Below are 18,243 nucleotides of genomic sequence, written 5' to 3' on the forward strand. Positions count from 1 at the left end.
TCTGCATCACTTAATCTGGCCCCTGGAGCATTATTCCTTCCAACTGATACAAGGCACTATTCCCCCACTGACACCAAAAATGGTGCACCATGTTTCGTTGACACCAACAGTGGGTCTGTATTCCTCCCATTGACACCTACAGTGGGGAATAATTCCTCCCACAGACACCAATAATGGGACACTACTCCTCTTACCAATACCAACGATGGGGCACTATTCCTCCCACTGACACCAATGATAGATCACTATTCCTCCCACTGACACAAATAATGGGCCACTATTCATCCCACTGACACCAACAATGGGCCACTATTCCTCCCACTGACACCAATAATGGGCCACTATTCCTCCCACTGACACCAATAATGGGCCACTATTCCTCCCACTGACACCAATAATGGGCCACTATTGCTCCCACTGACACCAATAATGGGGCGCTATTCCTCCCACTGACACCAATGATGGATCGCTATTCCTCCCACTGACACCAATAAGGGATCATTATTCCTCCCACTGACACCAATAAGGGATCATTATTCCTCCCACTGACACCAATAATGAATCACTATTCCTCCCACTGACACAAATAATGGGCCACTATTCCTCCCACTGACACCAACAATAGGTCACTATTCCTCCCACTGACACCAACGATGGGCCACTATTGCTCCCACTGACACCAATGATGGGGCACTATTGCTCCCACTGACACCAATGATGGGGCACTATTGCTCCCACTGACACCAATGATGGGGCACTATTGCTCCCACTGAAACCAATGATGGGGCACTATTCCTCTCACTGACACCAATGATGGGGCACTATTCCTCCCACTGACACCAGTGATGGGACACTATTCCTCCCACTGAAACCAATGATGTAGCACTATTCCTCCCACTGACAGCAATGATGTAGCAATATTACTCCCACTGACACCAATGATGGGGCGCTATTCCTCCCACTGACACCAATGATGGGGCACTATTCCTCTCTCTGACACCAATGATGAAACACTATTCTTCTCACTGACAACAATGATGAAACACTATTCCTCCCACTGACACTAATAATGGGGCACTATTCCTCCCACTGATATCGTTTATGAGGGACTATTCTTCCCACTTTCACCAACAATTGGGCACTATTCCTTCCACGGACACCAACAATGGGCCGCTAGTCCTACCACTGACATCTAAGATGGGGCACTATTCCACTCACTGACACAATGATGGGGCACCATTCCTCCCATAGACACCAACAATTGGGCACTATTCCTCCCACTGACAACAATGATGGGGCACTATTCCTCCCACTGACACCAACAATGGGGCACTATTCCTCCCACTGACACCAACAATGGGGCACTATTCCTCTCAGTGACACCATGATGGGGCACTATTCCTCCCACTGACACCAACAATGGGCCAATAGTCCTCCCACTGACACCAACAATGGGGCACTATTCCTCCCAATGAGACCAACAATGGGGCACTATTCCTCCCACTGACACCAACAATGGGGCACTATTCCTCTCACTGACACCATGATGGGGCACTATTCCTCCCACTGACACCAACAATGGGCCAATAGTCCTCCCACTGACACCAACGATGTGCCACTATTCCTCCCAATGAGACCAACAATGGGGCACTATTCCTCCCACTGACACCATGATGAAGCACTATTCCTGGCAAGTCCACAGAGCTGGTCCAGGCTCTGCAGGGATTGTCAGGATCTGCCCAGATTCCTGACCGTCAGCATGCCATTTAGAGCCTGAGCTCCCCCTCCACAAACCGGCACTGGAGGGACTGACCTTCACCACTCTCTGTTCACTGAAGACAGAGAACTGAGCGACCAGTGGTCACGTGATCACCCAGTTTTCGGTCTTAGAGTCAGTGATGGACAGCTGCAGCATCTGATCCATGCTGCAGCCATCTAGGTGAGGGTGTATGTTTGTTTGTTTGTTTTTTGTATCCCACAGTCTTTTGTTTCTATTTTTAGGAAAGAAACCTATTTTCTATTTATACCTTTGTGCACCTAGGACATTTTTTCTTCAACAACTAAAAATAACCGAATGTGAAAAGCTGATGTAAACGGAACCAAAGTATGTGTGAGGGCCACACAGGCCGAGCGGAGGCTCAAAGCAGAGTCCGTAGGAGATATTTAAAGGGTGACTCCACTTCCGATGAGAGAACATTCTGATGAACGTTTGTTTGTACCTTTTGTTGCTTTGAAGCAGTTGTTTGCCAAGGACATGGTGAAACAAACGGATTCTGAGCGGGAGGATCCGGGTCATTATAACCACCTGGTGCACCCTCAGTAATGAGAAAAGTTGCAGGGTCTGCATCCCTTTGACGCTTAACCACTTTCCACCCACCCTGGCGTTCCTTTTTCAAGGTTTTTACCGCCCCGGGGACAGGAAGGGTCGGTGATCATGTGACTACTGTGATTGGCTGTCACAGCGGTCAGATGATCAGGAGTCCTCTCAGCTACCAATCATTAGTCCAGACCAGGGGTGGACTGACCATTCGAGCACTCGGGCACCGCCCGAGGGCCCATGGTCAGTAGGGGGCCCCATGAAATACCCTTGTTATCTTTTTTTATAGACTTTTTAGGGTGTGCTTTGACACAGGGGCCCCATGATTCCCTATTGTCCAGGGGCCCCATGAGTTGTCAATCCACCCCTGGTCCAGACTGAGAGCTGTCTTAGAAACATAGGTCGGCCAGCACTGCATATGTTCTGGGTGTCGGTGTCAACGCCTCTTGCCACCTCACATGCGTGGCAACGGGTGGGGTATCTCAGCAAAAATGACATTTCTGTTGCAGAGGATGCCTAAAATCTGCAGAAAATCGGTGAGCCAATTGCACAAGCAGGGCCCCATGATCCCCTATTGCCCGGGGGCCCCATGAGTTGTCAGTCCACCTCTGGTCCAGACTGAGATCTGTCTTAGAAACATAGGTCAGCCAGCACTGCATATGTTCTGGGTGTCGGTGTCAACGTCTCTTGCCACCTCACATGCGTGGCAACGGGTTGAGTATCTCAGCAAAAATGACATTTCTGTTGCAGAGGATGCCTAAAATCTGCAGAAAATCAGTGAGCCAATCGCACAAGCAGGGCCCCATGATCCCTTATTGCCCGGGGGCCCCATGTGTTGTCAGTCCACCCCTGGTCCAGACTGAGAGCTGTCTTAGAAACATAGGTCGGCCAGCACTGCATATGTTCTGGGTGTCGGTGTCAACGCCTCTTGCCACCTCACATGCGTGGCAACGGGTGGGGTATCTCAGCAAAAATGACATTTCTGTTGCAGAGGATGCCTAAAATCTGCAGAAAATCGGTGAGCCAATTGCACAAGCAGGGCCCCATGATCCCCTATTGCCCGGGGGCCCCATGAGTTGTCAGTCCACCTCTGGTCCAGACTGAGATCTGTCTTAGAAACATAGGTCAGCCAGCACTGCATATGTTCTGGGTGTCGGTGTCAACGTCTCTTGCCACCTCACATGCGTGGCAACGGGTTGAGTATCTCAGCAAAAATGACATTTCTGTTGCAGAGGATGCCTAAAATCTGCAGAAAATCAGTGAGCCAATCGCACAAGCAGGGCCCCATGATCCCTTATTGCCCGGGGGCCCCATGTGTTGTCAGTCCACCCCTGGTCCAGACTGAGAGCTGTCTTAGAAACATAGGTCGGCCAGCACTGCATATGTTCTGGGTGTCGGTGTCAACGCCTCTTGCCACCTCACATGCGTGGCAACGGGTGGGGTATCTCAGCAAAAATGACATTTCTGTTGCAGAGGATGCCTAAAATCTGCAGAAAATCGGTGAGCCAATCTCACAAGCAGGACATATTTTTCGAGTTGTTCTGTACACTGTTGGTTGCCATATTGCATTGAATTGTACAGAAAATAACAGGGGCTGCAGAACGAAAAAGGAGATGTCACTTTTAGGGCCAATTCACACTCCAAGCTTTTTTTCTGCATCCAAAACGCACAGAAAGTAGATTATTTGGTTGTCAGTGTCATAGTTCACAGTGCGTTCCGGATGCAGAAAAAAAAAAGTACAACAGGTTGCATTTTTCCTGCACAGAACGGTACTGGAATGCAGTAAAATGGATCCAAATCGCACATGTCCCTATTTAAATTGGAAAAAAAGAGAGGGGGGAATAATGAACTGGAACGCATCAAAAACACACAAGAATGTGTCAAAGATGCATCAAAACCGCGCATGCAGAAACGCATCTGGACAACGTTTCTATAGTGTGACCCGACTCTCAATAGCATGAAATTACAAATTGCCTGGTCTGGAAACTGCATATGCGATTTTTTTTCTTTCATTAAAGTGGAGTTATCTCTTAAGAAGTGAAAGAGTAATTCACATAGATATCATCTACCAGCAACGGAAACATACGTTTTGGATGGACTGACCTTTCCGGCTGGGTTCACTCTGATGCGGTGCGGAATTTGCAGCGTTTTTTGTGCGAATTCCGCACCGCATCAGAATCGCACCCTGTTCATGTGAACCGATGCGGGTGTATATGTTACGTTACCAGCACCCTGAAATCGGTCCACAAAATGCGGTGCAATGTGTAGAATCGGATCACATAGGTGTGAATACCCATGCAATCCGATTCTAGTGCGGACCTAAAAAAGGGTTCTGAACCACTTTGGTGCGGGTGTGGTGCGATTGGAGCCATACAAAATGTATGGCTCCAATCGCACCGCACACAAATCGCATGTGATTTACACAGGAATGCGGTGTGGTTCCTGTGCGACTTACATGCGATGTACCGCACCACATTACTATGAACCTAGCCTCTTAGGAGTGCTAATAATCAGAACTGCCAGTCTTTAGTTCATGTACCCAGGGGTGGACTGACAACTCATGGGGCCCCCGGGCATTAGGGGATCATGGGGCCCCTGTGTCCTTGCCCAAACTCAAAAAAGCCTATGAAAAAGGTACCAGGGGCATCTCATGGGGCCCCCTTACTGACCCCGGGCCCTCGGGCAGTGCCCGAGTTTCCAAATGGTCAGTCCGCCCCTGCATGTACCATATTGAACTTACAGTTCCACAACACAGAGACGTTATGGGGCTGATTTACTAAGTTCCCATTCACGCTTCTCTGACTTGCCATGCAAGTTTGGGGTTCAAAGCCGCATGACAAGTCGCACCCTGTGTTTCCCAATGAGTACCATTCATATCTGTGCAACTTCAAAGTAGTTCCTGCACTACTTTGGTCCGACTTTCATGAGACTCATGAACATCGCACCTGAATGTTATACATGCAACTTGTGTGTGACTTTGTACAGCACAAACAATCATCCTTGGTCAAAGCCACAAAGTCGCCTCAAACTCACATCAAGTCGCACTGAAAATTGCACGATTTTGAAGTTGCACAAGTGTGAATGGACCCTAAAACTGGAGAGTGCAAAATCAAGTGCAACTGTGTATGGTAGCCAATCAGCTTCTAACTTCAGCTTGTTCAATTAAACTTTGACAATAACACCTCGGTCAGACTGGATGCAAATTGGAATGCGACTTGCACATCGCATGCTCAAATCGCAATTACAGCGGTCATATTGGTGCAGTTCCGACTAGGTCGGAGCCGCACCAATTTCTAAAGTTGCGCATGCACTCCTTTTGGCATGATTTGCATAGACATCTGTTTCATATGTCTTGCAAATCGCACCTAAAATCTGCAAAGCATCTGACTTTGAAATCGTGCGACTTCACTGTAACCCCCCCGGTTACATCAAACCCAAATTTGAAATCGTGCAACTTACAGTGAAGTTGGGTGAGATGTTGATTTCAGGTGTGATTTGCAAGACATCTGACACAGATGTCTATGTAAATCGCACCAAAAGTAGTGCATGTACTACTTTAGAAACTGGTGCGACTAGGACCAAGTTGGAATCGCGCCAATTTGACCGCTGTATTACTTTGAAATCGTGAAACTTCACTGTAACCCCCCCGTAACATCAAGCCCAACTTTGAAATCATGCGACTTGCAGTGAACTCGCACAATTTCAAAGTCGGGTGAGAAGCCGATTTCAGGTGCGATTTGCAAGACATCTGACACAGATGTCTATGCAAATCGCACCAAAAATAGTGTATGTACTACTTTAGAAATCGGTGCGTTTCTGACCAAGTCAGAACCATACCAATTTGACCGCTGTAATTGCGGACAATAGGGTGCGACTTGGCATATGATTTGCAAGTCACATGGCTTGTAAATCGCATGCCAATTCACACCCGATGTGACTGGGGTGTTAGTTGTACGATTTCAAAGTCGGGTTCGATGTGACCGGGTGTTAGTCGCACGATTTCAAAGTCGGGTTCGATGTGACCAGGGTGTTAGTTGCACGATTTCAAAGTCGGGTTCGATGTGACCGGGGTGTTAGTCGCACGATTTCAAAGTCGGGTTCCATGTGACCAGAGTTAGTCGCACGATTTCACAGTCGGGTTCGATGTGACCGGGGTGTTAGTCGCACGATTTCAAAGTCGAGTTCGATGTGACCGGGGTGTTAGTCGCACGATTTCAAAGTCGGGTTCCATGTGACCGGGGTGTTAGTCGCACGATTTCAAAGTCGGGTTTGATGTGACCGGGTGTTAGTCGCACGATTTCAAAGTCGGGTTCGATGTGACCGGGGTGTTAGTTGCATGATTTCAAAGTCGGGTTCGATGTGACTGGGTGTTAGTCGTACGATTTCACAGTTGGGTTCGATGTGACCGGGGTGTTAGTCGCACGATTTCAAAGTCGGGTTCAATGTGACCGGGTGTTAGTTGCACGATTTTAAAGTCAGGTTCGATGTGACCAGGGTGTTAGTCGCTGGTCACACCGCTGCGATTTTAAATCCGTGTGATTTCAGGTGCGATTTCTGAACACTTTATTGCTACTTATGAAGATTTTCAACGATTTCTTGCAATTTGCAGTGCAATTTCCTTTATATTCTATGTATGTGAAATCACAACAAAACTGCAGAAAGTAATGCACTGCAGCAAATCGCACATGTTAAAACACTGACATTCACATTCATTAGATGCGATTTTAATTCACAAAAATCGCACCTGAAATCGCACTGGTGTGACCGGCACTATAACCTGGAAGCGGATTGGTTCTATACACAGCTGCCCCAGGTTTTGCCCCCTCCAGTGTGAGCCGTAGATGAAGGTGTTAATGGAGCAGTAGGTATCGGTGCGTTTCCTGCCTCCCTCCGAGTTACATTTTAAACCCAGAAGGAGGGGCGAGTTAGGTTAGGTGCAGGTCAAAGCATGGAAGGAAAATTAGCTGAAAACGCAGAATCCATGCCAACAGTGAAAGCCAAACAGCCACCCGGCGACTTAAAGGTGCAGTCCATACCTGGCAAGTGGCCACCTGGTACATCAAGCCTCAACTTCAGGATTTTCCACGTATAGTCCCAGGCTTTCCTCCTGGAGTAGTTTGCCCCTAGAAACAGGGACTAACTTCATATTAAAATGCCTGTTATACCTTTCATGGAATGTATGTTATAGTCGGCGCTCCCTATCAATTCACATTTCTATTGTAAAAAGGAAAATGATTTTATTGGTAAAAGCCTGTAATACAATTCCCCTAGGTTCACACTTATGCGGATTTCAGTGCGTTTTTCCCGTTTGCAGAAACGCACTACAGTCCATTTAACATGACTTCCTATGGATCTAGTTCACATCTGTGTGTTTTGAGCTGCTGCGTTTTTTTAAAAAGGGTCAGGGACTTTTTTCCCCACTGCAGATTGTAATAGACTTTAATGGACCCACACCAAAAATGCAAGTGTTGCTTTTTTTTGCATTTGTGTGTTTTTATTTTTTTGTTTTTTTTGCTAATAGGAAAGTATTGACTTTGATGCCACTTTGAATGGGTGTGACTTTGGTGCAACTTTGATGGAACTTTGGATGGGTGCGACTTTGGTGCAACTTTGGATGGGTGCAACTTTAAAGTTACATCAAAGCTGCACCCATCCAAAGTTACATCAAAGCTGCACCCATCCAAAGTTACATCAGATGGGTGCAACTTTGATGTAACTTTAGATGGGTGCAACTTTGATGTAACTTTGGATGGGTGCAGCTTTGATGTAACTTTGGATGGGTGCAACTTTGATGTAACTTTAGATGGGTGCAGCTTTGATGTAACTTTGGATGGGTGCAACTTTAATGTAACTTTGGATGGGTGCAGCTTTGATGTAACTTTGGATGGGTGCAACTTTGATGTAACTTTAGATGGGTGCAACTTTGATGTAACTTTGGATGGGTGCAACTTTGATGTAACTTTAGATGGGTGCAACTTTGATGTAACTTTAGATGGGTGCAGCTTTGATGTAACTTTGGATGGGTGCAACTTTGATGTAACTTTGGATGGGTGCAACTTTGATGTAACTTTAGATGGGTGCAACTTTGATGTAACTTTGGATGGGTGCAACTTTGACATGACTTTAGATGGGAGCGACTTTGATGCGATTTTGGATTGGAGCGACTTTGATGTGATTTTGGATGGGAATGACTTTGATGCGCCTTTTGTTTTGCTAATAGGAAAAGTATAACAGTTCTGTCCATGTGTTGCAACTTTGTGCTGCCCACTTGAGTGCCAGCCAGTGTAAAGTTGCATCAGTGGCTAAATGGTTAGCTCTTCTGCCTGGCAGTACTAGCGTCGTTGGTTCGAATCCCGACCACGGCACCACCTACCTGGAGTTTGCATGTTCTCCCTCTGCCTGCGTGGGTTTCTTCCAGATGCTCCAGTTTCCTCCTACATTCTAAAGACGTGCTGGCAGGTGCATTGGCTCTAGTATGTGTATCGGGGCAGACTGACAACTCATGGGGCCCCCAGGTAATAGGGGATCATGGGGCCCGTGTCCTTGCCTACACACAAAAAAGCCTATGAAAGGTACCAGGGGCATCTCATGGGGCCCCACACTGACCCCGGGCCCTCAGGCAGCACCCAAATGGTCAGTCCACCCCTGATGTGTATGTATGAATGTGAGTTAGGGACCTTAGATTGTACATCCCTTGAGGGTTAGGGACTGATGTGAATGTACAATATACAGTGGGGATCGAAAGTTTGGGCACCCCAGCTAAAAATGTGTATTAATGTGCATAAAGAAGCCAAGGAAAGATGGAAAAATCTCCAAAAGGCATCAAATTACAGATTAGACATTCTTATAATATGTCAACAAAAGTTAGATTTTATTTCCATCATTTACACTTTCAAAATAACAGAAAACAAAAAAATGGCGTCTGCAAAAGTTTGGGCACCCTGCAGAGTTAATATCTTGTACTGCCCCCTTTGGCAAGTATCACAGCTTGTAAACGCTTTTTGTAGCCAGCCAAGAGTCTTTCAATTCTTGTTTGAGGTATCTTTGCCCATTCTTCCTTACAAAAGTCTTCCAGTTCTTTGAGATTTCTGGGCTGTCTGTCATGCACTGCTCTTTTAAGGTCTATCCATAGATTTTCAATTATGTTGAGGTCAGGAGATTGTGAAGGCCATGGCAAAACCTTCAGTTTACGCCTCTTGATGTAATCCCCCGTGGATTTCGAGGTGTGTTTAGGATCATTATCCATTTGTAGAAGCCATCCTCTCTTTAACTTCAGCTTTTTCACAGATGGCATCAAGTTACCATTCAAAATTTGCTGAGATTTTATTGAATCCATTTTTCCTTCTACTCGTGAGATGTTCCCTGTGCCACTGGCTGCAACACAACCCCAAAGCATGATTGATCCAACCCCATGCTTAACAGTTGGACAGAGGTTCTTTTCATTAAATTCTGTGCCCCTTCTTCTCCAAACGTACCTTTGCTCATTCCAGCCAAAAAGTTCAATTTTAACCTCATCGGTCCACAGAACTTGTTTCCAAAATGCATCAGGCTTGTCTATATATTCATTTGCAAAGTTCAAACGATGATTTTTGTGGTGAGGACGTAGAAGAGGTTTTCTTCTGATGACTCTTCCATGAAGACCATATTTGTACAAGTATCTCTTTATAGTGGAATAGTGTACCACAACTCCAGTGTCTGCCAGATCTTTCTGGAGGGATCGTGCAGTCAAACGTGGGTTTTGAATTGTTTTTCTCACAATCCTGCGAGCTGTTCTGTCTGATATTTTTCTTGGTCTTCCAGATCTTGCTTTAACTTCCACTGTTCCTGATGACTGCCATTTCTTAATTACATTCCGAACAGAGGATACTGACATCTGAAAACGCTTTGCTATCTTCTTATAGCCTTCTCCAGCTTTGTGAGCGTCAACTATTTTCAGTTTCAGTTTTCTAGACAACTGCTTAGAAGAACCCATGGTGCTGATTGTTGGGGCAAGGTCAGATGAGTCTGGGCATTTAAAACCTTTGAGATTGACATCACCTGGTCTTCCCAGATGATGATTGAGAACAATCCATGACACTGACAGGTTTCAGCTTGGCAAAGGGGGCAGTGCATGCTATAAATTCTGCAGGGTGCCCAAACTTTTGCAGACGCCATTTTTTTGTTTTCTGTTATTTTGAAAGTGTAAATGATGGAAATAAAATCTAACTTTTGTTGACATATTATAAGAATGTCTAATCTGTAATTTGATGCCTTTTGGAGATTTTTCCATCTTTCCTTGGCTTCTTTATGCACATTAATACAAATTTTTAGCTGGGGTGCCCAAACTTTCGATCCCCACTGTATATGTAAAGTGCAGGGGTGGACTGACAACTCATGGGGCCCCTGGGCAATAGGGGATCATGGGGCCCCTGTGTCCTTGCCCAAACTCAAAATAGCCTATGAAAAAGGTACCAGGGGCATCTCATGGGGCCCCCTACTGACCCCAGGCCCTCAGGCAGTGCCAGAGTTTCCAAATGGTCAGTCCGCCCCTGGTAAAGCGCTGTGTAAATTGACAGCGTTATATAAGTGCCTGTGATAAATAAATAATAAATCACATCAAAGTTACAACACATAAACAAAACAGTTTTTTCTTATTAGCAAAAAAAAAAAACAGTTCAGTGCAGAAGGAATAGGAGGGCCCTGCTCATGGAGCTTGCAATCTAAAGGGAAGGGGAAGTGGTACAAAAGGCGATCACTGTGATGGAGGTGACTTAAGTACAGTTTTTAGATGGAGGTGGGGTAGACTTCCCTGAATAAATGAGTTTTAAAGGATTGCCTAATGGCGGACAGCGTAGGAGCTGACCAGACATACTGGAGAATGGAGCTCCAGAGGATGAGGGAGACTGTGGAAAAGTCCTGGAGACGAGCATGGGAGAAGGTAACAATGGAGCTAGAGAGCGAGGGATGTCTTGGGAGGAGCGGGGAGGACAATTTTGGTGATATCTGTAGATGACACTGGGGATATTGAGGAATTTGCATTTATTCCTTTGCAATTGCTGACTGGGATTTCTTACACTTCCACATGATATCCAGAAAAACAAATGGCTTTGCATGCATTGTAATACAATGTCTGTGTAAACTAAAAGGCAAAAGTTCAGAGTGAGAGTGCGAATCCTTTTATGAGGGCTGCAGGAGATGAGCAGACATTGGAATGTAAGAGATATAAGAAGGTTGTGGTTGCCAATGTGTAATTAATTGTTCATTTTTGGTGGTTTGACTGTGGGTGTTTGCAGAGTGGTGCGGTTTCAGTAATTACACAGAGTCCGGTTGCAAAGAAAGGGAACTTGTGCCTATAGACCTCACCTCTGGACTAAGCCCAACCCTTTGATCCTGTAGACCTCGCCTCTGGACTAAGCCCAACCCTTTGATCCTGTAGACCTCGCCTCTGGACTAAGCCCAACCCTTTGATCCTGTAGACCTTGCGTCTGGACTAAGCCCAACCCTTTGATCCTGTAGACCTCGCCTCTGGACTAAGCCCAACCCTTTGATCCTGTAGACCTCACCTTTGGACTAAGCCCAACCCTTTGATCCTGTAGACCTCACCTCTGGACTAAGCCCAACCCTTTGATCCTGTAGACCTCACCTCTGGACTAAGCCCAACCCTTTGATCCTGTAGACCTGGCCTCTGAACTAAGCCCAACCCTTTGATCCTGTAGACCTCGCCTCTGGACTAAGCCCAACCCTTTGATCCTGTAGACCTGGCCTCTGGACTAAGCCCAACCCTTTGATCCTGTAGACCTCACCTCTGGACTAAGCCCAACCCTTTGATCCTGTAGACCTCGCATCTGGACTAAGCCCAACCCTTTGATACTGTAGACCTCACCTCTGGACTAAGCCCAACCCTTTGATCTTGGAGACCTCACCTCTGGACTAAGCCCAACCCTTTGATCCTGTAGACCTCACCCCTGGACTAAGCCCAACCCTTTGATCCTGGAGACCTCACCTCTGGACTAAGCCCAACCCTTTGATCCTGTAGACCTCACCCCTGGACTAAGCCCAACCCTTTGATCCTGGAGATCTCACCTCTGGAATAAGCCCAACCCTTTGATCCTGTAGACCTCACCCCTGGACTAAGCCCAACCCTTTGATCCTGGAGACCTCACCTCTGGACTAAGCCCAACCCAACTGTAGCACCTTATCCTGTGAGAGTACCATGACTGGCTGTTGAGGTAGTTTTATTGGACAATAGAATACCAGTTGTCAAGGACTTAAAGAAATGAAACTCAATCAGAGAGATGCACAGAAGAGAGTTTTCTGGCTAAAACCAGTAATAGAAGGCATTGGGTGGCTTTTAAAGTTTGACTTGAGTACAGGTTTGCTTTACCTGTAGGTGCACATTTGAATATTTCTACAGTATACTCTCCAGCAATGCTAGTTAACGCAGGAGTCTTGTTGTAACCTGGTTTATATTTATTATATGTCATGAAATATTCCGCCTTTACTGAGTCAGATTACCTGCTTCAACAGTAATATTAAAGTGGTGGTAATTGATTGACCACTAGAGACAACAAAGACAAGACGGAAGACCGAAACAAGACAGAAACCAAAGTTAAAGGCATGACAAGTAGTTTAGCCCTTAGCTGCGAGGTCTACCTCTACAAATGGATATTCTCTTTTCTTTAGGAGGCAGCATGGACTTGGAGGCGTTAGAGAGTAGTCATAGTCCTGCGCCGGACAATCAGTACGAGCGAGAAGGCTACACGACCCGAGGGCTCACACCTCTTAAAGGGCACCCAGAAAAGTCAGACTTGCTGTCATCAGACGTGAAGAGGTCACAACCCCTGTTAATACAGAGCGGCAGGTGGGGGTAAGTCATGATCAAGACAACTGAAAAATAATTCTGACAATAATCACGCACGCTTAGGCTCCATGCACACGGGGCGTTTTAATAACGCTGGTAACATTCGCTGTGTAAAGTCACGTTAAAAACGTGACTTTTTTAGCGTACTTGCATTAGTGCTTAGCGGCATTTCGCCATTTTTTTGTGTTTGTGGTTTTTAGCATTTTTGTAACTAAAAAAAGGTCCAAAAACGCAGGTTTGCTGCGTTTTGCCATGTTTTTCATCATTAGAGTATTTTTACAGCTAAAAAACACCTCAAGAAACTCACTAGTTCTGTGTTTTTTTCCAGTCAAAAAACGCCCCTGCCAAAAAACGTTGATTCCAGTCTATGTGTGCATGGACACATAGGATAACATGCTGGGGGAGTTTACTGGCTGTAGAAAAAAACGCCAAAAAACAAAAACAGCCGCTGTAAAAACGTCCAGTGTGCATGAGGACTAAGTCTACAAAATCAGCCCTATCCTTATTTAAGCCCTCCCCCTTTTACTTCACCACACCTCTTTATATACAGAAAATGTTTTATTTATTTTGCTGGTCATGTGATGGAAGAAATGTGTCATATTTTATATGCGTTATGTTATGTTATATTATATTAAAATTTTATATGGTTATCAAAAATACATTTTTATTTTTTCTATTGCTAATTGGAAACAATACATATTCTGGTAAAAAAAGAACTCTGGTAAAAAAAGAATACATATTCTGGTAAAAAAGAATATACCGGTCATTCTTGATTTTACACTTGAAATGCAGACTTTTTAGAACAGAAGGATCTGCAAATTATCTTTTTTGTGGTTACAAAGAAAAGTCTGAAAGGCACAATAAAGGCACTGGAGACTGCCTGTCATGACTCTAAAAGGTCACATTTCTACGCATTAGGAGGAGACAGATCTGGGTTTTTTTTAGAGTCATACTGATCTAGGGTGCAGTTAACATTTAAAGTCTTCTGCTAGATATTAGTTTCCACTTGACTTTTTCAAAAAATGGCACTTTTTAACTTTTTTTTTTTTACTGCAGGCGGTTACGAGATGAAGAGTCCAGATCATCTTCACTACCTGACATCCCTAATCCATTCCCGGAACTTTGCAACTCCTCCCCTATTCTCAGCAACACACCTAATAGCAGCTCCCCTCTGGAAGGGGGTCCCCATGTGAGTACACTAATAAAACAGCCCTACAGCAATAGGTTCATACTACTGGAATCAGGGACATTGTCCTTATCAACCAGTCCAATGTGATCCTCAAAAATCAAGCAATAAATCTGACTTTATAGTGTGCAACACGTTCACTTTTCTTGCTGATATCTTTGCTACATTCTTCAGAAATCAGCCCCTAAATAATCATTTTTATCAAATCCTGGGATAATTCATTTTTGAGCACACCAGATCAACCAACAATCCTTCACATGACAGGACTGAGGCAGAAAAAAGGCAAGACATTTGGGTGGCCGAAGATGGGCAGATATCTGCTTGATGATGACAGGCAATCAAATATATGCCCAACCCTAAATGCATTATCAGGTCCCACTGGGGTTTTTGTTTTGATTTTATTTTTGAGCTGAACATATTACTAACATGGCACTACTGATCTTTTATTCTTCCAATATGGGTAATTTATTCAAGCAGTGAAAGTCCAAACACAATACTGGGCTTTCTAATAAGAAAGCCCAGCATGACCTGCTTCATGCTTTAAAGAACTGGCACCCTGTCTAGCAATCAGTAGCCACTGGCACTAATTTGGTTTATTCTGGCACAACCATTTTATTTATTTATTATTGTTATTATTATACTATAGGATTTATATAGCGCCAACAGTTTATGCAGCGGTTTACAAAAAAAGGGCAGACAGTACAATTACAATACAAATTAATACAGGAGGATTCAGAGAACTTAAAAATCTTACAAAGAGAAACTTTCCTGCCACACCAGGGGCAGATAAGAGATACAAATACCCCTTGAAATTTCCCACATTTTGTTACAACTAAAAACGTAAATGTATTTTATTGGGATTTTATATGGTAGACCAACACAAAGCAGCACATTTTTGTGAAGTGGAAGGAAAATGTTAAATAAGTTTCCAAATTCCAAAGTGTGGCATGCATTTGTCTTCAGCCCACTTTACTCTGATACCCTTAACTAAAATCTTATGGAACCAATTGCCTTCAGAAGTCACCTAATTAGTAAATAGAGTCCCATCAGGAGGGAGGGCTGCTGGAGACACCCCCCCCCCCACGAAGCTAATACACATAAACACATACATCCCATAATAGTTTGCTTCCAAGCCAGACAAACAATAGAACGATGGGATGCAGCAATATAACATTAAACAATCAACAACCCCCACCCCACCTATCTCCTAAACATGTCTACACAGTCTGAGACAAAGCCCACACAATATTAGGACAGATCACCCTGTACCCCTAACAGGCACAGGGTGATTTACACATAAGAGGAATATGGGGAGCTGAGACAGGGGTCTCCCCAACTCTCCAAAGTGAGCTGGGTTACATGGGCCCCCACCCAAAGTGTCTTCCGTCACAAACTATTAGTCGTACACTCCACAAATCTGGCCTTTATGGAAGAGTGGCAAGAAGAAAGGCAATGTTGAAAGAAAGCCATAAGAAGTCCTGTTTTCAGTTTGCTGGAAGCCATGTGGGGGACACAGCAAACTTGTGGAAGAAGGTGCAGATGAGACCAAAATTTAACTTTTTGGCCTAGAAGCAAAACGCTATGTGTGGCGGAAAACTAACACTGCACATCACCCTGAACACACCATCCCCACCGTGAAACATGGTGGTGGCAGCATCATGTTGTAGGGATGCTTTTCTTCAGCAGGGACAGAGAAGCTGGTCAGAGTTGATGGGAAGATGGATGGAGACAGATACAGGGCAATCTTAGAAGAAAACCTGTTAGAGTCTGCAAAAGACTTGAGACTGGGGTGGAGGTTCACCTTCCAGCAGGACAATGACCATAAACATACAGCCAGAGCTACGATGGAATGGTTTAGATCAAACGATTTTCATGTGTTAGAATGGACCAGTCAAAGTCCAGACCTAAATCCAACTGAGTATATGTGGTAAGACTTTAAAATTGCTGTTTACAGACGCTCTCCATCCAATCTGACAGAGGTTGAGCTATTTTGCAAAGAAGAATGGGCAAAACTTTTGCTCTCTAGATGTGCAAAGCTGGTAGAGACATCCCAAAAAGACTTGCAGCTGTAATTGCAGCGAAAGGTGGTTCTACAAAGTATTGACTCCGGGGGGCTGAATACAAATGCACTCCACACTTTTCAGATATTTATTTGTAATAAATTTTGAAAACCGTTTATCATTTTCCTTCTACTTTACAATTATGTGCCATTTTGTGTTGGTCTATTATATAAAATCCCAATAAAATACATTCAAGTTTTTGGTTGTAACATGACAAAATATGGAAAATGTCAACGGGTATGAATACTTTTTCAAGTCACTGTGTTTTCCTCAAATTGAACAGAGTAGGCCTATAGATGTCCATGATGTCCCATGGGCCAATTATTTTCATAAATCAAACAGAGTAGGTCTAAAGGTGGCCATGATGTCCCATGGGCCAATTATTTTCATAAATCAAACAGAGTAGGTCTAAAGGTGGCCATGATGTCCCATGGGCCAATTATTTTCATAAATCAAACAGAGTAGGTCTAAAGGTGGTCATGATGTCCCATGGGCCAGTTATTCCCTTAAATCAAAGTGATGACGTAATAGGGGAGCTTTTATTTAGTGCAGTGGAGATGCTAGAGGCAGCCATGCATAGACATTCCTTGTGCTGGGGAACACATTGTGATTGAGCAAGGTATTTTAAAATGCCAAAGTGTTTTGTTACCAGGGAACAACCTTTCAAGGCAACGGACAACTTTATATAACAAAGTGCCTGAAGAAAGACTTTCTCTTGCCCATCGTGATTACCATAGTTAGTCTCTCTTTCATTGTACCATACTGCAGTAGGATTATGATAGGGAGACTGTGACTGGCTGTTGTGGGCAGCAAAGAATGATCTTCATTCAAAAACGTTTATGCCATAGAATATGTGGATGATCTATGATTATGTTGGTGAACATCCAAGCTGAACAAATGTGCTTTCTCTCAAGAACAGATGGTGAAGGTGTTCAGTGAGGATGGCACGTGCCGGTCATTAGAAGTGACAGCTGGAGCAACGGCTCGACATCTGTGTGACATGCTGGTGGAGAAGGCCCACTGCCTGAGTGACGAGAGCTGGTCTCTAGTGGAGTTACATCCGCATCTGGGGCTCGGTGAGGGAGAAATACAGGGATTCATTATTACTAATGCATGTGCTATTTTATGGAGCTTTGGGCTTGTTTCATATACTATGAAAATTAAAGTGGAGAAGTTGCCTTTGGGGACTTATTAGATCCTGAAGACCTGGATACCAAAAATATTTAACTGCAGAGAGAAAGTTTTGTCACATGATTTTTAATTTATAAATCTAGTATATATATACTGTGTAAATATTCAACACCCACCATCAAGCTTCTCATCCCTGCACTCTTCTCTGAGAAGTCAGTAATTTTTTTATACCTTTTCGATTACTTCTATTAAAAAAATAAGTATACAAACATGCCACACTTCTCCTTTAAATAGATACCGTATCAGTCCTCAAAAAGTTTCCATTCGCCCGCTCGCATTGGGCACGTGGAAATAACATAGGGGTGAACAGCACCGGGACTAAAAGTGGGTGGGTGGGGTGGCGTTGGGGACAGTTACAAGCAGCGATCTTCCTGTATGGCTTTCAATGAAGCAGCTGAAAGTCACAGGTGGTAGAGGAGGAGAAGCGGCTTTCAGCTTCTTCATTGGAGGCCATACAAGGAGATTGGTGCTTGTAACTGTCCCCACTGCTGCACCGTTCATCCTTGATTGTTACGTTTCTTTTTGGGCCCCCTTGTGTGCTCCTCAGTGTCCAGCCCATCATCCTCTGCACCAATAGGAGAGGATAGGAGAGAGGCTGAATCTGCTCTGCCTCCCCCTGTGCCCACCTACACTCCAGTCCGTGCCGTGC

General features: G+C 44.7%; 1 protein-coding gene across 2 annotated transcripts in view; it reads left to right on the forward strand.

Annotated features, from left to right (window-relative positions):
• GRB7 (growth factor receptor bound protein 7) overlaps nucleotides 1–18,243 on the forward strand; it is a 218,482-nt gene that overhangs the window by 148,029 nt on the left and 52,210 nt on the right. For both annotated transcript variants that reach the window (XM_089674375.1, XM_089674376.1), the window contains 3 exons: nucleotides 12,980–13,163; nucleotides 14,214–14,346; nucleotides 17,323–17,479. In XM_089674375.1, the coding sequence (XP_089530501.1) occupies nucleotides 12,980–13,163; nucleotides 14,214–14,346; nucleotides 17,323–17,479 (474 nt within the window). The remainder of the gene's footprint in view (nucleotides 1–12,979; nucleotides 13,164–14,213; nucleotides 14,347–17,322; nucleotides 17,480–18,243) is intronic.

Source organism: Staurois parvus, unplaced genomic scaffold (assembly GCF_062004578.1).
Source record: "Staurois parvus isolate SC_StPar_1 unplaced genomic scaffold, SC_StPar_1.0 ptg000151l, whole genome shotgun sequence".
Classification (NCBI taxonomy): domain Eukaryota; kingdom Metazoa; phylum Chordata; class Amphibia; order Anura; family Ranidae; genus Staurois; species Staurois parvus.